This window comes from Pectinophora gossypiella, chromosome 16 (assembly GCF_024362695.1).
Source record: "Pectinophora gossypiella chromosome 16, ilPecGoss1.1, whole genome shotgun sequence".
NCBI lineage: Eukaryota > Metazoa > Arthropoda > Insecta > Lepidoptera > Gelechiidae > Pectinophora > Pectinophora gossypiella.
The window spans coordinates 9,042,263-9,064,927 of record NC_065419.1 but is presented as its reverse complement, the minus strand read 5'-3'; the positions used below and the strand labels follow the sequence as shown (position 1 = coordinate 9,064,927).

The window sequence follows — 22,665 nt, the reverse complement described above, 5'->3', positions numbered from 1 at the left end:
TCTCAAAGAAAGAAAAGTGAAGTATATGACTGCTATTTATGATTATATTATGATTATATGATTATGATAACCGTACTTAGTTAAGTAATAGATTGGTTCGTAAGAAAATATAAAATACAACCCTGGTCTGTAAAAGTACGTTTCCCTTTAGGCGGTTATTACACGCGGTCGACCGCGCAGTCGTCTTCGCTGTACTACCTGCTGCCGGTGCTCGTGTTAAAAATGAACGGTTTACATACAAGTCAACACTACCTTTCCAACCGTTTTACTGCCAACGGCGACCACGACCTCATCGTATGATAACCACTTTAGAGGCTTACGGCCATTTGGACCAAAGTAAGACCCCAAGGGGGTGAGGTAAATCTAGCTTGGTGCAGAATTGGTGCGGGGCGAAGAGTTACCGTACCGTTCAATACTAGTCCCTTCTATGATCAACCTCAAAATGGACCCGCGCTTACGTAATAAAACAGAATCGCCTCGAGTCCCTTTGGACCAGCACTTAAAGTTTTCCAGCCGAAATGGCGGGCTTTGCATTAGACCTAAAGGTTATTCACGTACCTTGAAAGATTTAATTTAATTATTCCTGACAAGGAAACTGCCCCTGACGACAGTTCTTGTCTACTTAATGAGAATATACTTCGAAGTGAATAAATGTTTTAAGACAGTAAAGGAACTTTTCCTAAATAAATATATAAGAAGTTAATAGTTTATCTATCTATCTAGTTTTATGTACCTATTACTTATGTTGGAATACCAACGAAATAAAAAGATTTTGAATTCTAGTCGAAATATTATTTTATAGGTAACATGATTAAAACGGTACCTAAGCAATCTTTCCAAGAGAATTTTCTACAAAATCAAACAAAATGTGTACTTAATAAGAACTTCAAATATTTCTATCTAGTCAAAGAAAAACAAAAAGAAATTAACAACATTGTTATTATTAATTTTATAATGGACCCGATTCCTATACACACCAACTCAAATTTTAGTTTAGTTTGACGATTCTAAAACCAGTTCTGTCTTACAATAGTGAAGAACAGGGGGATTAAAAAGGAACATAGCAAGACATCATGTTAAATAGTAATATTGCTGCTGGACATAGCCCCCCCACCCCCATGCATCCGGAGCGGTGGGCACGAGTCGTTACTCACTGGATACGTCAGGGCGGGCTTAGAAGTCGAGGCAGACCGCGCAAAAGATCGCGCAAAGTCGAGAGGAGTGGAAAAATCAAGGGGAGGCCTTTGCCCAGCAGTGGGATCGTATAGGCTAAATAAGATAAGATAAGATTCATCTACGAGATAACATACAAAAATTATGTCTCGATAAAATCCATTTACTTTACGTATCAACAACACATCTTTTATAGAGAATTTATTCAAAAAACAGTATAATTTTGTCTGCAGAAACATTGAGGGATGGGTAGACAGCATAAGTAACCTCCTTAAGCACAAAGACAACGTGTAGGTAAAAGGGCGCTATTGGGACGTCATTGATATTATCCCTCCGAAGATGTCCCAAATGCAAACTTTAGTGACTCAGTAGATATTTATGACAGCCCCTTTCTTAGATAGGTATGTTATACCTATCGACGTAATTGTCTAGACACACACTAGTGAAGGTACCTTACGTACCTGTACTGTTTTTTTTTTTTGGTATATATGTATACTGAGCGAATGAATCCAGCCAAGTAGATAGTTCATGCAACTGCAGAAAATCTACGATAACTCCGTCAAAAAAAGAAAGCGAATGAAAAACATAAACTCGTTCAGCTGCTATCTTACACATAAATACATAATGCAATAATAAATCACACCTATTTCCCACCGCACCGGCGGGGTTAGCAGAGATTACGGAATTTCATTTGTTTCGATCCTGACACACTTCTTTTGCTTTCTCCGTATTCATCAATCGTTTTAAATATATAAGTGCCGGTCAAAGTAGATCGCATTAAACCTTTTTAAGGACCTCCCCAATTTGGTCAATGTACGTCATTCTGCGTACGTTCTTCTTTAGAAGGCAAGAGGGAAACCACTGCTCAATTTTTCCCTAAAAATTGGTATAGAGAGGAGTGCTACACCGACAAGAGCGTGGCTCTTAAATTAGTGATGTGATGGCGTCCTTCTAGGTCTTCCTCTGGCAGCCCTAATAATCAGGCACGCCGTTAAAAACCATCAGACTCGTGTACGTAGTATTATTTCTTATTCTATGCTCGTATCCTTAGTAACAACGTTACAGACTTACTATTCGCTTACTTACATACTATAGACTTACTTGTCGCTATACAATTTATTATGTATCAGAGACAATTAATTCAATTGTTACAATTTTTTAGTTCAACTTCTACTAAGTACATGAAATATACAGGTCCTAAGCCAAGTTACAAACGATTATTATTATGATTATTGTTAGTGACAGTGATAAAAATACATGATTCGATATATCACTTTATGTTTCTGTCAGTGACGATTGTCATAAACGTTTCAACTTAAGTAGGCTCGAGGACTGTAAGCAGTGTGGTACATTCTCAATTCATATTTAAGTATTTAAACCACAAGGATTAGGAGTAGTAGGACCTAGTATTAGTATGAGGTAGTAGATAATCATCTGTATTATCATGTTCTTAAAACCGAGCTGTCGATAAAGTAAGCAAGATAAAAATAAAGCTATTCCATATACAGGGCATCTGATATCGAGGCAACTGTTCCATTTCGACTCACATCGATGCATTGAGTTTTCATTTTTAATCAGCGACATCGGTCAGCCGTAAATAGATTCAAGATACAAACATAATATGCAATATTCTCTTGTAATAATGATCGCGATTGTTTACAAATATAATACAAGCTCTCAAGAGAATGATAATAAATTATGTTGTCTATTTTTTATTAATACAAATTGTAATTAGATGACTGAGTTTGTTAAAAAATTAAATAAAAAAATACTTTTAATTAGCCAAGTTGCAAACGATTATGACAATCGACACGTCACCTTATATTAATCCCATACTTTTTATCACTGTCGCTGTCATAATGGTATGCAACTTGGCTAAGGCCCCAGATGTGCTTAAACCTGGAATTGATTTCGATATTGTCGTATAAAATTTCTCCAAAGCTTCCTTGAAGGCCTGTTGAACAAAACTAATACAGTTTGTGGTATCAACCTTAATGAGAACAAAGCTGTTTCTAATATTTCGAAACAATCAGAACACGAAAATTCTATGAACAAAAATAAAATTACACTTACTATAAGGAATCCGTCACACAAAATCGCAACTCCAACCAAAGAGATTGCTCTAGTACAGCTTTTTTTTGAAAATTTACTCCCACATATTACAAATACAACCACTTTTATATATATAACGAAATTGAAAGTCAAAATAATCATAATGATAGGAAACAATGTAAAAAACAAACCAAACCATTTGTCTAGCTTAGCTACCGTCGCTGCGCAAAAACTGAATACTAACACTAAAGACGATATTACAAAAGCAAATAAAGTTACAAATCGTTTCTCGTAACTAATTTTACCTGAATGCAGTAACACTAATTTCAAATACGCAACCAATGAAGCTACTAGTGACCAAGAAGTTGTCATACATAACAAGAAAAAGTAAATTATGTTCATTAAAATTCTATTTTGAAATCCAATTAGCTTTAAGATGTCTGGACACCACATGTAAAAGGCAGATACTATGACTTGGTTCATAGATATGTAATTCTGGAGTGTACGCCATTTTGGTAGAATGCACCATGTTGTTACTAGAAGTAACACACAAATTGAAGATATAGAAACACCGATACGTTCGATGACTTTGCGGGATTCAAATTCCATATCACAATGTCACACACCAATAGACACACAGTCACATGTACAGTCTTCTGTTTAACTTATGGATCGTGATTTTATAGGGTTTACTCTTTAACAGGCACTCAATTTTTCACTTTTCCTTCTTTTATTTGACTGTGCTTTAGATCTTTTCTGAGCCACAATGCATTTGAATCGTATAAACCTCATACTCTGGCGGATTGATCTTGATGCACATAGGCCCCGTGTAGATGATTGGTTTATGGTTTGTTCAGAATGTACAAAAATAATAGCTTCAATATCGCATTGCACTATGACACTATGTTTCAAGCTGCGTCATTGACCACTGTAAATTATTGTTAGGTATCATATTTCTGAATACCAGAGAAAATAAATGTATACTCAACACAAAAAACAGACAAGCCTTTAGGCTTATTATTAAAAAATACTGAAATGAAAATCAACGTACATGTCGATTGTTTACCACTGAATTTGATATACAAAATTATACATATAGAACTTATCATCGAATATAAAAATTCTAAATATTTAAAAATATATATTTGTTTGAAACAACATTTTAAAACAAAGTACTAATGAATTTATCATCGTTAGGGCTCGTAATAAGGAAAAAGTAAATTCATTATAAAGTAAATTCCATAATGATCAATATGGTACCTACATAAACATGTAATTAAACATTATAATTATGTATATAAATAAACTCAACCGCCGCCACCTTAAGGATAGTATCAACAATGTCTGACAGCTGACTTCTGATTCTGATTATCTACTTGTGGCCACCCGTCTAGGCATATAATATGTACCTATGTACGACTTAGGAGTATTTATAAATATATGACTTTCCCTCATAATAATTTCAAATAAATTATATTTTGATGCTAGAATACCCTTCATTATTTTTAATGCGGGGTCCTTACATGAATGAAGGTAGTGTGAATGAGCCTTAGCGACCTCGTTATAATAATTTTAATTAAAACTTATCGATCTCATTTGTTCCAATAATCGCTAAAACAATAATTATAATTCGGCTTATTAATTTCTATTTTTATAACATGTAATTATAAAAAGTCATCGTGACTTGGTTAAAAAGGCCAAATTGAAGCAATACATCTAAAAATGCAATATTGCTATTTGACATTTGTTGACTTTGCTTTTATATGCGCAAATGTCAAATTGTAATATTGTTTTCTAGATGAATTACTACAAGGTGCTCTTTATAGACCCCCCAATCTACCTATTTGCTTGTATCAACAATGCAATGCCGAACAAACACCCCGTTTGGTGCATTAATTTATTGTGTAATTTTCAATATTGAATCTACCCAATTCTCGAGACATAAAACATAAAGAAATAACCGCGAGAAATTAGGTACTAATAATATTCTTCCAACATCAATTATGTACTTATGCGATATGCAACAACCGTTACCGCAGACCGCATATCGCATGCGTACATAAAATAACGCCCATAATCCCTAATAGGGTAGGCAGAGTCACAAGTAATAAAATACAACTTGTAGCCACTTTCTATGTACATGATGACATTACGAGTACCACCCCTGTTACCTCAAACATATTTACAAAAACATTATATTATTATTATTTTATTTATTTTTTTTTGAATGAGCATCTCGTGCTTAGCTCTGAAGGAAAACATCGTGAGGAAACCCTCATTCCCGAGAAATGCATTTTCGGAGGTATGTGCCGTAACCTGTACTGGGCTGTACTGCTTTTCCTTTCGCGGGTTGTAAGGTCAGACAGGCAGTTGCTTCTGTAAAAAACCGGACCTGTCAAAAGGTTAAAGGTAACCGGACCCTGTGAAAAACGGGATAACGCTAGGGAGATGATGATAATTGTATAAGAGCATCTGTCTATGTTTCCTGTAAGTGTTTCCTGTAGGGAATGCAATCCCGATGATGAGGATCCCGATCTCGAGAGATCTCTTTTTTTTCTTAATACCGAAGCATTATATGACGAGAACCCATTAGATATTTACGGGATTAGGCGAATCCCCTCGAGTTATACTTTTTGTTTTGATTATGCTGATTTCCAAAGAAAACTTCATTATTTAGTTAGTAATATTGAAGAATAATGGTTTTTGTTTTCTTTCAAAAAATGTTTTGTTTTAAGTAACCTCAGAGTCACAAAAAAGCAGTATTCATCGTTTTCAGCCATCCTGACTTTACATTTTTTTGATGAATAACACGAGATCCCGAATATTTCCCGAGAATTTGTGATCTCGAGTCGGGATTGCATTCCCTAGTTTCCTGCATTGTGTTCCGTGCCTAAGTGAATTGTAATCCCGTAACAAATAATCTCGTCGAAACAATTTTCTTGATGTCAACATATAAATTACAGGCTACAATATCGCCTAGACGATGCTAGGTCATAAACGAACTTTATTTCTCGGCTCTTTGCGGAGGAAATAAGAATGACGGGCAATAACCACGTTATGAGGGCAATATTTTTTAACAGCAACCTTGTAAAATGTTGCAACTTATAAAATAACTTCAAGTAGCTGGGAAAAGATTTTCCTAATAAAATTCAACACAAAATATGACATAACATAGTAGGTACCACGCCTGTATCCCCGAAAGGATAGGCAGAGGTGTGTAGTAAATACTCCTCGCCAGTTATATTGTATGTTAAAGGGCGAGTTTACCGCCCTTACCCGGGTACAAATCCTAAAAATCACGTGATATACATAATATAAATAGCCTATATACGTCCCGCTGCTGGGCACAGGCCTCCCCTCAATCAACCGGAGGGGATGTGGAGCATACTCCACCACGCTGCTCCACTGCGGGTTGGTGGAGGTATTCTTTACGGCTAATAGCCAGGACCCATGGCTTAACGTGCCCTCCGAAGCACGGAATCAACTTATTTTTTCAGACACTCAGGTGATTCAAGCCTGTAAAATCCTTACCAAACATAGGACAGTCTCATAAAGTGATTCCGACAATGTCTCCCTCGGGAATCGGACCCGGACCTCCAGATCGTGAGCCTAACGCTCTAACCACTAGACATGGAGGCTGATATAATTATCTATGATCCAAACATAAATTCAAACTCATAAAAGTCGAATTCGAATGGTTTAGAGCTCGAACGTGTACTTTTTAAGTAAGTACCTGTACCCTAAGTACCTATAATAATAACAAAATTTAAATTAGTATTCTATTTTCATCAGGGTAAGTAAAAACAGTAGGTCGTTTCTCATTATATCACTGAATTTATTCTCGATGAAAAGCTGAACTGAAAATCATTTAGTACATAAATTCTTTAATTTTATACTTACTCGTTTTCCTCAGAACCTAACCTACTGGATCTCAATTTATATTAAATTTTTTGTGAGGTAAAACATCTGATTTAATGAAAGATGTAAAACTAGAAAAAGGCTTATTAGTGTTACGTAGTCAATTCCAACTTCTATTTTAGTTATATTTATTTAATAGTACATACAAGACAGTTACAGTACTTAAATAAAGATAAAAAACAAAACAATTTGCCAAATGATCAGAAACATACATAACCTCGTCACATCCAATTAGACGCTTAAGTGATTTGAGTCTGACCTAGTCCAAACTAACCCATCACACTGGTGGCATTTCTGCGTTGTACAGACATTGATAAGCGTTGGACCAGGTAAGACTCAGACCTAGGGTTATCCCCTCTGACTTTGAGCCTTCGAGCGATCTCCCTGATCAATTCACTTCCATTTATATCTTAAGAAATAAAATACCTAAGTACTTAACTTATGAAACCGGTGCAATAGGAAAGAGCGTGGTATCTTTTTTCAACCATTTTTTCGTCAAACAATGGATACAAATCCTCAAAAAAAAGGCACCCTAACCAATCCCTTGCTCGATAGCCCCAAAACTAGAGAATAGATCAGGTAAAAGTTCTAAAACGCGGTTACGAAGTTTTCTAAAATTTTTGTATAAATACAAATCGAAATGTCCCTTAGAGAGGTGTCCGTTTCTTCGCGTTAAACCAGTTCGTAGGAGCTGGTATACCAATCCTGCAACTCTGAATCATGGTATTCCAGCGTGATTTAGTCCTCCCAGTGAACCTACCTCTAGGCTTGTCGGTATTTGGCACAGAGTGCATATCGGATGGTCCTAACATGAACGCCGAAGAATTTTTGACACCTTTTATTATTTTAAATTTTGAATGCAGCAGATCACGGTGAAGGATAATAGATGGCGTTACACCTTCACACTCATAGGTAAAAATAGAAACACTACAAGATATTATGTAACAAATAACTATTATGGTACCTACAGTTTATTACAGCTCTAACCACGTCTAAGTTATGTCACATAATATTTTGCCTAATCCATCAATTTCACTTCTACTAACTACTCTTACCACATCTATCACTTCCAGCATTTTAATTTCATGTTAAACTTAACCCTAAATATGCGGTAAAACAATGAGCAATGGGTAGAAACTTATTAACACTTCAGAAAATATTCATCAACACTTTGAGGGTTGTCAGTCGTTCAAATAGTCCCATACTATAGTCTTATGCATATACATAAATATTTAATTACCTAACTTAATCAGAATCACAACACTACAAATTTTCCAAATATTTTGTTACTTAAAATAACTAATGCTTATATAAAACTAATTATCACTAAAATGTTCTTGTTCTTATTAAATTTTATAAATATAACGAATAGATACCTCCGTATTTTTTTCGAGATTTATTATTTATGAAGTCTTAAGTTACTTTAATTTTAAAGTAGGTAAATAATACTTAAATAATTGTTACATACTTGTTGCTCGAAGTAAATTCACGTAAACCTCTGTAGCGGTTTTAATTTCAATCACTCAACGCGATTCCATTTCCATTTATAATTATCGAAAACATTGGCACTTTCTTGTTTACTTGTGATTGTTTACTAACACAATTTTAACGACAGCAGCTCTCAGATTTGTAGATATTTGGATTTAAAATTACCCTCAAAACAAAAGAGATTATAGTTCAACATCGTAAAACTAGATGGCACAACTTATATAATTTCAAAAAATCAGTCTATGCGACACAATTTTAAATAAATATCATAACAAAATTTTCTTCAAAATAATTTACTTTCTGTTAGGATTACACATCGGTTAAAGATTCTTTTTTCAAATAAGAAATATTTATATATGTTTGTCTATTTAGTTTTATCTGTACTGTCTTTGAGGCATTTTTGAAATAATAGAAAAATCTAAAATAGTTTAAAAAAAATGAATTAGAAAAAGTAGTGATAGGTATTTTTTTTATCACTCGTAGGCACAGTCCTAAAACGCGGTATCGAAGTTTTCTAACTATCAACGATATGAGAATAGCTAAAACATATCGCATTGGGGATGTCTCGTTCTTCTCGGGAAATTGCACTCTTAGTGCATTTGTTTGAGAATCGAAATTGTTTGTTCATGTCCAGACCCTTACTGCGCCGTTTGTGCAGTTCCAAATTTGTGTGAGCTGCTTAGCAGATTTAAAAGGAGTTTGGAGGAGAGATGAGCGCCGCATCTTCTTCTTCACTCCCTGGTCGGAGTTCAGATTCCTGATCTCGCCAACACCGCAGGAGAGCGAAAGTGACATCCCTTTTTTACATAACATAAGCTCACGACTAATTATATCCCAATTGGGGTAGTCAGAGGTACCCTTTGCAAGAAAAACTAAGTGACGATTTTTTACCGAGTTAATTTTGTATTTTGCACTTAATGCAAAAAACTGTCGTCGCAGCCGCTGTGACCCTGTTAATATTATAACATAGCTGACGAGAAGTGCATGACGGTATATACTATATGCACTTCTACCTAGCCCTTCAGGGATAAAGGCGTCATGCTATATTGTGTTGAGTTAATATTCTTTTGTAGGTATGAGTGAAAAAAGGAACATGCTTGACCACCGGTCATTGACCTTTCATTCATAATAGATTGACATTTAGAAATCTTGAGAACGGGATAACGTCTATAGGTATAGGCGTTGTGTCCGTGAAAGTGTTAATAACACAAAACACGCTTCATGCGGGCAGGATCGAATGGCGTTCCGCTGCTTATCTTCCTGGGGATTTCGTAAAAACCAGTATGAGAGTTTGTGTACTTTCTCTAATAGGAGCGAACATTACGACGTAACAAACATAATAATAAATATTATGTTATTTAAAACATCATGCCTGTATCTCCGAAAGGATACGCAGAGGTGTATAGTATACCCACTCCTCGCCGCGTAATACCTATGGGGCGAGCCCATTGCGATTAATCGGGCACAAATCCTGGAAACCATGTGATATCAATTATCTATGATCATATGGTAAGTCGAATTCAGTGAAAACGACGTAAAATGTCATTATTAGTCACAAAGACCAAAGACCGGGAGAACTTGAGGGTAATGCAACAGGTGGGTAGTACCTATAATATTGTATATTGCTATGACGTCATGTGCCGTCTGAGTACGTCGACAAGGGTCGCCGGGTTGTTGAGTCATTTATATTCTTCGTACATAATTTACTTCATATCACAGACGTGGAATTAGGTTTGATTTTCGTATGAAAGGTGTTCTAAAAGGAATTATTAATAAAGTACGTAACTCCAACGCTAAATATAGCTACTTACATAATTATTTATTCTCTTATAAATACACCGCAAAGGAAAGAGATTAATAAATTACATTAATAAATTGGCAGAAATCGTCAAAATGTAATTATGGAACACACTTAAATCTTAAACGTGTTGGTATAAATATATATTGTTGCATGTATAACCTGATAGTATTAATTTACCAGCACAATAAAAGGGCTGCATACCAGCGAGATGCCTATTTAATGCATCCGTCTCATTTATTTTAAATTTTCTGTCAATCATCCGCTCTTTTCCCTTGTCGACGGAATTGGGAGATATCTGGTGGAATCAACACCAATAGTATGGACACCTAGGTGTAATGTCAATTTAAATTCTAATAATATCCTTATATAAATAGATCAAAAAATTAGTTTGCTCTCAAATGAATTTTCTATTTCATTTTGCATTCTTTTGACAACCGTTTTTTTTTAAGTTAATTAATGACCAATTCATTGAGTGGGTTTTATTTAAAATAATGAAGTAAAAATATTTGCCTGATGTTTTATTACTAAAATAATTTTATATCAATATGTAAAATACTTACTTATCAGTATGTCGCATTTGCAATAGAAATATAAATGTTTTATCGCGACCACGTGTTCGTACAAAATATTATATTATTACCCATAAGTAACTTGAAAATAATCCCCAGTGAAAAAGTTTTCAAATCAACGAGAAAAGTTCGAAGGACGTGTTTGTTTTATATTTAAACTTGGATTCTCTGCCAGATTATATATTATTATTTTATATTACTATGTACCTGTTAATATCTGAGCACAAAGAGAATAAATTCAACATTCCTCACCTTACAGCTCTTGTCATGGCCATTGCACCAACTCAGGTTCTCATCTTGTCATAGTAAAAAATTTCTCGTTGTTCCAGCCAAGTTATCAAACTCGACGAACGGATAACGTTTGTGTCTTCTTCAGGGCATTATATGGGATGGTAATCTGTCACCATGAGAAACATGTATGTCACCTGAATATACTATTTGTAATCTGTATTTGCATATCAATAGCGAGTATTTTACGTGTTCGCTAGTTAATCTTCGTCTATCATGTGGGTGGTGAGGTGAATTACCAACCTCATCAACCCTGGTGTCAGGGTTATTATTAAGCCGCCAAAGGCCCCTGACATGACTCATGTAACGACTACTTACTTAGGTACATCAGTAAGTAGTAACCGAGACCGACGGCTTAACGATTACTAGCTAATTGCTAAGTGTTTGTGCTTATAATTATTAGCACCAAAGTTCTTGTTTTGAACACCTGCTCCTTACATTTTGAATTTATCGTTAATTTGTTACTTGCTCAGATATTATTGTAAGGCTTATGCGCATCGCAGACGGGACCCCATTAAGAAACGTCTCGTCGGAAATGATAAATTTGAATAACAAAATATTTATAATTTTTCTTTGTTTTTGGGTATTCTACATTATACATAGTATATTTATAGTCGTAACATATTACGTTACGTGTCGAGATTATTGACTATATAGGTAAATAAAAGTCAATATAAAAAAAAAATGTTTCTATTTTACATATTTGGATGAGTGACTTTACCCAACTTTACTTTTTATCGTGATCGAAAAAAACTCATGTACCCCTATAAGCTAGCCCACGTTGCCGTTGTAATTTGGAGCTTAACGGACATTGACAGGAGCGCGATTGAAGTCAATACGGGCGCGGGTGGTAAGTGTATCAGAATATATAACGTGATAATTATATATGTGAATATATACCATATTACCTATATATTATGAAATGGAAAAAAACGGGACTTGCTGATATAAGACCTATTGTTACTTAGAGTAGATTGTATCAAACGTCAGTAGCAGTAATAATAAATATATATGGGCTTGATTCCCTTTTACTGTCGATTCGATTATCATAATCATTGCTTGGCTAAGGCCACTGTAGTCTATCTACTTTTCCAATACAAAAAGGAAGTCAAAACTTCTACGTCGGTTGTGTCGAGTGCTTAGCACTTCACTTTTCCTCATCAAACAGCGTGTTGCCTTCTGATGCTTGCTCCGTACTATCAGTACTTCACATCCAAACCAAATAATGTGCTTCCTCGGACCAGCCGAGGCCGCACTACCCGCGTAGAAACGGACTTCCCGTTTAAACTGCCCCAAAATCGTATATATACAAAATTTTTAGAAAACTTCGTTACCGCGTTTTAGGATTCATAGTAAATTCATAGAAAAAAAATGGCATGGTTCGAAATTTGAAATATCGGTTACCCCAGCAGGTACCCGAAGAAAGAGAAAGAATGCGTAGGCGCGATGCCGGGAGTAGTAATAGGCGGGAAGATAATAGTCCAATGCGCCACTATTGTTATGTCTTTGTTAGCATTGGTACCCAAAAGATGTGATTTTAAAGGCCCAGTTTATAAAAAAGATTACAAAATAGATATACAGAGAATAAATAATAGAGAAAATAACATTGAATAATCATACTTTAAGCTAAAATAGGTACAAAATTTTTATGCATCGTTACACGTGATAAAATAATAAATATTAACACGTAGACTACAGTACTACGACTTAAATTTTTACACAATTTTTTTATACCATGCTTGATAAAAATATTAAATAATGACGAAAGGTACTTCAATCAAAATCGGCAGCAGGTAGTACCTAATATCCTAAATAATTACTTATTCTGAGAAGTATTTAATATCATAAATAACTAAACCAAAACAATAGCGAAACAGGAGAAACTATCGCAATTAACAAGAATTAAAGGCGGTCGAAAATACCTGTAAACAAACAAATTAATCCGCTATGGAAATTGCTTAAACTTACTAATAATAATAATAAAAAGTTTACATAGGTAAAACCTACGACACACAATGATGCACACTGATTCATATATTGATGCTGTATATATTTTGAGGACAATAAAAATAGTTAAATTATTACGTCTCTTTTTCTTCGATGGCACTTAGGCAAAGCTGGATAAGTATATGAATCTCGGAAATGTTTGAGATAAAATGATAAATAAACTAAGTATGATACTGATTTATCACGGGAATGACGCGTTCTAATTAATTATAACATTAATCGAAAGACATCATATCAGTAGTAAACGTAAATCTTTCTAAACAACCCAAGCTTTGCTCCATAGTAGAAATTATAACTATTAGCAACATATTTCTTACCTACGTGCATGCATGTCGTAAAAGGCGACAAAGGGACAGCGTCCTGGCGAACATGATGGATCATCTGTAAGAGCGATAGGCTGATCCCCTATCATCATACGGTTCACCTTATCCACTCATACGTAGCTCTGCCCACCCCTTCGGGGAATACGGGCGTGAGTTTGTATGTTCTTATCTACGTATTTTTTTGCCTTCCGAAGCTTTGAAGAGTTACTTTCGGTAGGCACGTTAAACTATTGGTCAAAGCTACGAGCCCAACACATGAATGTCATCACCCCCGGGACGGCGGGTATTTGTAGTTACACCACAATGATAAAAAGACAATGAGCCCAAACACCTCCATCGACCCACACTGGTGATGACTAGACCAGCTGGTGAAGTATGCTCCATTGGCACTCCGATCTATTGAGGGATCCTGTGCCCTTCACTGGGACGTTTTGAGCTGCTTTAGGTATGTGTATTTTTTAGCAACTTAAAAAAAGGAAGTTATAAATGTGACCCCTATGTATTTAACATTGTTGGAATTGCATAATATTCGTATCGTTGGTAGCGTCGAATTCAGACTTTAGATTTTGACATTGTAATTCTACGAAATATTATTTTTTACTTTTATTTGATAGATGTTAAAGTCTGTTATTTTTTTTAAACTACTTACTTTTTTTAACAAGTTTTATTTCTTTGTCGACAGCCTTCATGGTCTAGTGGTTAGAGCGTTAGGCTCACGATCTGGAAGTCCGGGTTCGACTCCCGATGGGGACATTGTCGAAATCACTTTGTGAGACTGACCTTTGTTAAGTCCTTACTTAACAAAGGTCCTCCCTTATTGTCCCTGATTGTCTGAAAAAAGAAGTTGATTCCGTGCTTCGGAGGGCACGTTAAGTCATTGGTCCTGGCTATTAGCCGTAAAAATACCTCCACACCCACAGTGGAGCAGCGTGGAGTATGCTCCATACCCCCTCCGGTTGATTGAGGGGAGGCCTGTGCCCAGCAGTGGGACGTATATAGGCTATTTATGTATGTTTACCTATTTCTTTGTTGCAGGTCCTACCACCCCGTCACGCAGCATTGCGCCTGAGCATTACGCCGAATCGGATTGAAAGTGAAACAAAGTGTGACAGCTGTGCGAGTGTAGTGTCTATGTCAAGTGCAGAAAGTGTAAACTTGTTGTCATGTGACGTTCTACAATGTTGAAGATACAAATGTTAGATTCCATCGTCAGTAATGAAGCTGATGAAAACCAGCCGCAGCAAAATGGGTAAGCGAGACTATACTTACTTTATATCCGACTGCGGCGACGCAAAAGGAGGGTTATATACTCACTTCATAAGTCCCCAGACTGAGATTTTTCAATTTATCTCACCTGTATTATCTATTTTATCTAACTGTATTGCGTTGGAAGAGCGAGACATTCCCAACACAAGTGTCTTCGACTACTTTTAGGAAAGCTTCATTAAATGATGTAAAAGATTTATAGAAATGAAACTATTTTTTACGAGTATTATATTCCTGCATTCGTCTTTATGGGTCTATAGATAGATAGATAGATAAAATACTTTATTGAGCACAATGGACACAAAATACAGAGATAAGGACAGCATATACAGAAAAGCACAACAGGCGGCCTTATTGCTCATGCAGCAATTAATCACTTTTAGCTATATTCACTTTTAGCTCATAGATAATTGATATCACGTGGTTTCCAAAATTTGTGCCCGGTTAATGGCAATAGACTCGCTCCTTATTACATAGGTGGGACTTAAACATAGCTGGCGAGGAATGGATGTGTACACTATACACCTCTACCTACCCCTTCGGGGAAACAGGCGTGAAGCTATGTTTACGTTTCTATTTTGGTAGGTATCGATCTAGCGAATTGCGACGACGCCGACGCGGCGCCCGCCGGCATAATTTTGCGAATAAAAAGTTATTGGGACGCCAGAGTTCATGTTTGTCTGTACTAACAGTATTGGTGCACACTGGGTATGATTGAAACAAGTTTAAATATTTTAGATGCCTTAGTACAATAGAACCTGGAACCTGACAGAGGGCAGCAGTAACTGTCAGTACTATTCAGAGGCGGAGGACAGGAGTCCTAGAATGGCTTTGTAATAAATTACTCTGGGCGCCATTCCACTTGCGTCAGTCAGAGTACTGCGGGGCGGAAGGCAAGAGGGATACCACTGCCCTATTTTTTCCTAAAAAGTAGCATGGAAATTGCTGCACCGACAAGAGCGTGGCTCTTAAATTGATGATGATGAGTACAATAGAAAATATAGGGAACAAAAATATATTATTATTTCAGTTCTATCATCAAGTGCGGGCTAGACTCTGGCCAGAGTAGTCCAGAGTCATTAATAGACTAAACTACAAGATTGGCGATTTTAAAATTAGGACTATAGCAAAATAAAACAATAATTGTTCATTATTATCACGTTGGGAAGCTCGGTGAGGAGTGGGTACTTAGTTCATCTTCGGATAGATGTACAGTCATGAGCAGTATAACCCACCCACTTTAGGACTCTGTCGCACTAACGTATTTGACATTTAGTGAGACTGCCAGTGCAATTTGTCAAAAAACTCATGTGACATGATACCATAGTGTATTGATGCTCGTGGCCGTACTTCTGTTTACCCCAATGGGGATATAGTCGAGAGCTTATGTTTTATGTTTTTTTTTCTCATTACTACCTACTTAAAAAGTTAGTTAGTACCTACCTACCTTATTTTATCTCATTCCTGTTAGTAAAGTTACACCAACTAAAGAACCGAAAGTGCAACTTTTACATAAACACTTAGGTACTTCCGTCAACATACTTCCTAATAATGCCTATATCATTCTAGTGCCTAAGGGTAACTAGGTAGTCCCTCTCATAGTACAGCCATGAGCATAAAATATGCATTCACTATAGTACCATGTCATATTAACTTCTTTGACAAATTTAATTGTAAGTCTCACTAAATGTCACATAATATTAATGCGACAGGGATTTAAACATACACAATATTGCCCATGAAATGTTGTTTTCGCCAAAACGTAGGTATATGAAGGTTTTTTTAGATTATAATAGTTATTGAACTATCTAATGCTCGTTATGTCACTCTTAATATTATCCAAATAAGGTCGAATGTCAACGACCTTTCCTTACAAAAGGAGTGCCAAAATAATGTCTGGCGTAACACAGAACACTCGGTACCATAGGCTATATTCATGGAAAGACTGTGGATACACAGAATAGCAGTATCTCAGTCAACCGGGGCTGTTGGTTGGGTAAATAAGAGTGATTTTGATGCGGCATTTGTCGATGTGTGCGTGTGTATAAAATTCGCATACATAAGTCTCGTTCGGTATCGTTACTATGAACATAACCTGTACAACTTTTCTTGATTGTATAATACCTAGTTTGTAGGAAAAAATCGTCGCATTGCACCGCCGAGATGTCGCCGTTTGCGACGGGGGTTTACGACTTCAAAACAAAGTCGGGTCACTTCCATTTAGACTTGGGAAAAAATGTTATTGATATGAAACGCAAACTTTTTGGTATCTAGTACATGAGGTCTACTTTATGGTTCTATAGAGTAAGATGTAGCCACTTTGAAAGCAAAATTGAGGGTCAAAATGTCCACATCGAATCAATTCATCTAAGAAAGCATTATTGCAATTTGACATTTGCGCATATAAAAGTAAGTGCACAAAGCAAACAAATGTCAAATAGCAATATTGCTTTCTTAGATGAATTGCTTCGATGTGGCCATTTTAACCCCCCTGATTGTTTTCTGATTGTGACATTTTAGTGAAGAAACGTCTGATCTGAGGAAGCAAGAAAAGTATGTCAGGATCGCAGCAAATGGAATTCCATAGTCTCTGCTTACCCCGGTGGGAAATACGGTGGGAAGTGAATAAACGCAGGTCAGATACCTATTAATTTATGAATTTTGTACGTTTAAATGCTCATATTTGGACCGTTAGAGGATAAATACCCACCATATAAAACGCAGGGTACTTCCGAGCATCTTGCTAATATGTCCCACTGCTGGGCAAAGGCTACGCCACACTCTAGATACTCCATATAATATTCTCATTCTTACCCTATGCCGCCTAGTAATGCGTAAGTGCGAGCGAGACCACCCCCTTACTCCTTAGCACCTTACAGCCATTTAAGACTAAAGTAATAAGTCCCAACGGCCTCCGTGGTACAGTGGTTGAGCGTTGGGCTCACGAACCGGAGGTCCCGGGTTCGAATCCCGTTGGGGACATATCACAAAAATCATTAATGTTATTATAATAACCCTGTAAATCACCTTACAACCCACACGATAGAAGAAGACCCAGAAGGGGTGAGGTAAATCTAGCTACGAATTGGTGCGGGGCGAAGTGTTACCGTTCTACACACAGTATTGTTCTTTATTCTATCAGTTTCCTCTCAGACGACGCCCTGAGCCGTGGTTCGCGCCCAACTGGGCACCCTCAGACCTGTTGTCATAAACATTGCACCGGGTGAGAGCCTTCAGAGCTCCCCATTTGTCCGGCCAAGTAGTTAATGCCATCTGCGGCAAATCTACAAAAAAAAGAAGAAGGATCTTTATTCTATACCTACGCGCAAATTTCTAGTCTCACGTATCTACTTAGGTAACTATTCTGATAAGAAAAACGTAGAATATTCTTAAGAAGTACTTGGAAAAAGTTTGGACGGTATGGTAGTTACACTTCATTCCATATTACATTCTGTTAGTAAGTATTAGCTAATCTGTACTCCCAGAGATACCCTTACAATACGACCTAACGACACTTCAGCGTTTACGAGCCAAATTATCCGGTAAATATGTCTTTGAAACTTTAACGTTATACGCTAAAATACTTACCTACCTAATGGCCCAAAGTAACCATTTCGGACCCCTAAATGGACCACAATATGGTTTCGTAGAATAACCTAACATAGTTAAGGTAAAAATTCGCAAAGTAAGCCTTGTACAAAATATTAGTTATTGTACTGGTTTCCAAAAAATAAAACTTTAACAGTAACTTCAGACGATAAAACGAACAAAGAAAAATTTAAAATCGAAAAAAATTGTGACTCGGACGGGATTTCGCATGGACAGGAGGGCCCGGTGGTGTAATGGTTAACACGCTCGTCCCAGCTTGACAAGAGCCGCGGGTTCAATTCCCGTCCGAGTCAGATTTTTTTTTATTTTAAATTTTCTCTTTGTGAGTTCCCTAAGCACGGACAATTGCTATAAAAACAAAAAAAAATCGATAAAACGAAGTCAATGTGTATACTCAGTGATGTCGACCACTGAATGTTAGTACTGTTAGTATCTACAAATGATAAAACGTGGTCTTTCGCAATGGCAAAGAAATACTCCGTTCAACACACCATGCATCATCTTTACTTACATTAAGCACTGTGGCATGGAGGGGACAAGTATTACGCTGGAGTATTTAGACCAGTTACTCACGTTACTGGTTCACTGAGTATACACGGACTCCGGTGAATCATGCGAAGATGTAACATTTAAGCGTATTGGCGAGAAAACTTCGATAGCGCGTTTTAGGACGATATTGATATAATATTTCTACCTTCATCATAATTGTAGTGTATTTGTATATTATCGGCCTACATCTGAGCTATTAGCTATATTGCAATGAAGACAACAAAATAACACTCCCGTGTAAAGTAATTTCGATTGAAAGAATTTATCAAACCCTAAAGCAATGGATGAGACTTGCACAGGACCGGAAAGGATGGCGTGAAAGAGAGAAGGCCTATACCCAGCAGTGGATGGACACAGGCTGAGTAGATAGATAGATAAGAACTATTGACAATAGCTTGATAAATGAACAGCGCGCGATTTATAACGTGGGAGTGTATAAAATACATAATTTAAATACTAAATCATATACATATGAATAAGTCCTCCCTCAGTTTATGCATAACATGCAAAACTTATAACTACATCATTCTACCTAATGCATCACTTACACGTGACATTCTCAACACGTGTTGGAGTTTCTTATCGGAAAATAAATTAAATTGGAATCATAGAAATAGCATTCAACTACCAATGCTAAATCAAAAAATACGATGTAATCCTAAATATTGTGGCGGATGGACGATACCTGCACATTAGTACATAAATAATAAATAGAAATGTATTTATATGAAATAAAAAAGCTTAATTAAGACTTTATTTAAAGTCAAATCGTGTTATTTGTATCACCTGACATTATACATAATTTATAACAATAATTTAATCTCCCTATCATTATCCCGTTTTCACAAGGTCCGCTTACCTGACCTGAAGATTGGACAGGTCCGGTGTTTTACAGAAGCGAACCTTCCAACCCGCGAAGGGAAAACCAGCCCAATACAGTTTAAATCACATACCTACGAAAATTTCTCGGCAATGTGGGGCTCACGATGTTTTCTTTCACCGCTGAGCAGATGATATAATCATTTATGTTCCAAACATTAATTCGAACACTAATTCGATAATCATTGATTTAGGGCTGCGCTGGATTCGAACCTGCGACCTGAAAGTGAGACGCAAGCGTTCTACCAACTGGGCTTCATCAAAAATATGAATGATAATTATGTACCTATCGAACGTTGTCAAATTATGCAATGAAAAGTTCATAAATAATTAAAATGTATAAGTATATAAAATAAAAATAGTATTTTAGAAATTGCTAGGCCAAGGCCAACGATTACGAAAAAAGGAAGGTGACAGTGATAATAAAATTGACATGTCACCTAACCCCCTCTGGTGCGTCTTACACTCAATTCATTATATCCAGTTAGGTAATCTTTGCTGCATTCACGAGTTTTTGTCCGAGTACGAATTTTCCACATAACCTTTCAGAGAACTGTTCGTTTTTACCGCGATTATTATCTAATAACTAATAACTCGAAAACGGCATTTTTATTCAAGTCGATAATAAGTTGATTGATCAATAAAAGCTAAATGGTGCTTCAGTTTACATAATTATAGCAATGAGAAATTAAGGGGAAGGTGCTTCGAGTTTTCATCGCTTCTTGTGTGTCTGAAATAGGAATAAAATCTTGGCATTTACATTTAAATACAGTTTGCGTTATTTAAGGATAGTTTTCTTGAAGTGAAGATTAGTGTCCACTGAAAGTTTGCGTATTACAGGCTGTAAAAACCGGTCCTGTCAAATCTTCAGATTAGGTAAGCGGTTCCTGTGAAAATGTGATGACGCTAAGGAGATAATGATCATGGTGCGTATAAAAAAAAATGCGTGGTATATTTTCGCATATTGACCGGGTATGTTATTTGTAGGTACTACGCCACTGGAAGCTCTTTTCTTGCAACCCTTTACATAAACTAACATGAATCAGCTTGAAATCCTTTCTCAGCATAAACAATTTTTTTGAGGACCTAAGTACTCACATATAAAATAATGTGACATAACATGAGCTCGCGACTATATTCACAAAGTCACAGACATCCATCACAAGATGAGCTGAGTAACCACGCTTCTTCGAGCTTTCTGTTAACCAATTTGACATAATATCTATATGGTGAGCCGTATCGCCAACTGTGTTAGTGAAAATTGCCCTTAAGATAAATTAATAACTCATTAGTGTACGTCCGGTACCGGGGACGAACCGACACTCGTACACAGGACCACAGTTGCTATATGTTCGTATATTGCTACATATTCCCAGCTACAAGACGTTTTAGTAAGCATTTTATGAGTGTTAATAGATGGCGCTGCACGCTGATTTTGAAACATTAGTGGCGTTTAATATCGGCAAACGCGTTGTTGTTGCAGGCTCAGGTAATACTCAACGTGTGGTCATAGTTCATTACCTGTCCACAAAATCGTTGAATAGGTAATGGCAGTAGGTAGTGTTCTCAAATCATTGCTTTGTTGGCTGGTACTGCAAACACTATTGGGTTTAGTTCAGTTTTCGCTTTTACCTCCTCTATCAATTATAAGTGTTCCATTGTTAATACTTACGAGCAGCTAGAGGCCATGCATCCAATATTTTACGGACCCACTATCGCTGTGAGCAAACTAATGATTTTAAATTTGACTTCGAATTCATAATTCGCGTGCGCAGGGGTGAAGGAAAACTTCGTGAGAGAACCCACAGAGGTACCTATATGTGACCTAACTTGTATTGGCCTGGTTTTCCCTTCGCGGGTTGGAGGGTCAGACAGGCTGTAAAAACCGGTTCACTCAAATCTTCAGATTAGGTAAGCGGTTCCTGTGAAAATGTGATAACGCTAAGGAGATAATGATCAATATGTGAATGTCTAGTTTTTTTATTTCAACTGTAAACTGTTCACGAATCTCAAGGTCTTAAAATCAACGTTCCCACGTCAATTAAGTTTCCGATACTCGTATATTAATTCAAGGCGTACTTTCACAATTCAGCGATCGTAGTGCCAGTAATCAGTTCCCCTTAAGTCGGCCTAGGCTGAACAATTAGCTAGACTGTTACACAACGGTTCACTACCGAGATTCCGTACGAAGCAACGGGCTGTGAAATAAGCAGTTTAATGTAGCTAATATGTTTCATACTTGGGTATCAATATCTTTTTTCTCGCGCATGCTCATAAATTAAACAGCCCTATTATGATGTATGTTTATCTCCTTTGTACCTATATGTTGTTGTGCAATAAATTATTATTGATTGATTGATTGATTGATGTTCTAGTGGACTCTAGTGGCTCGGCGCGATATGAAGTAGCATATCTAGATCATTTAAATGTTTCCTTTTCATCGCTGACCACGCAGCTTATGATCATACTTAGTTTTTGAAATAGAACACATATCAAAACTCATGCGTATTATCTTTAATGTGATTGGAGACACAAGTAATCAAAGACAACTTGCTGGCACTATTGATACGATGTTCAAAGATGGATATTGTTCACGCCAACGTGAACGCATCATAATATTGAAAAACGGCAACACCGATGACGTTCCGGTCCCGGTCTCGGTCTTCTTTCAATTCACTCTCTACGCTACAATCTATCTCCGCGTCACGCACGTAACAACCAACTATCGCGTACGCGCACAACA

The 22,665-nt window shown here is 36.6% G+C and overlaps 1 protein-coding gene across 1 annotated transcript in view; it reads left to right on the top strand.

Moving 5' to 3' along the window:
* LOC126374071 (rap1 GTPase-activating protein 1) overlaps window positions 1–22,665 on the top strand; it is a 282,520-nt gene that overhangs the window by 75,285 nt on the left and 184,570 nt on the right. The window contains exon 3 of the mRNA XM_050020536.1: window positions 14,655–14,868. Coding sequence (XP_049876493.1) covers window positions 14,798–14,868 — 71 coding nt within the window. The 5' untranslated portion in view covers window positions 14,655–14,797. The remainder of the gene's footprint in view (window positions 1–14,654; window positions 14,869–22,665) is intronic.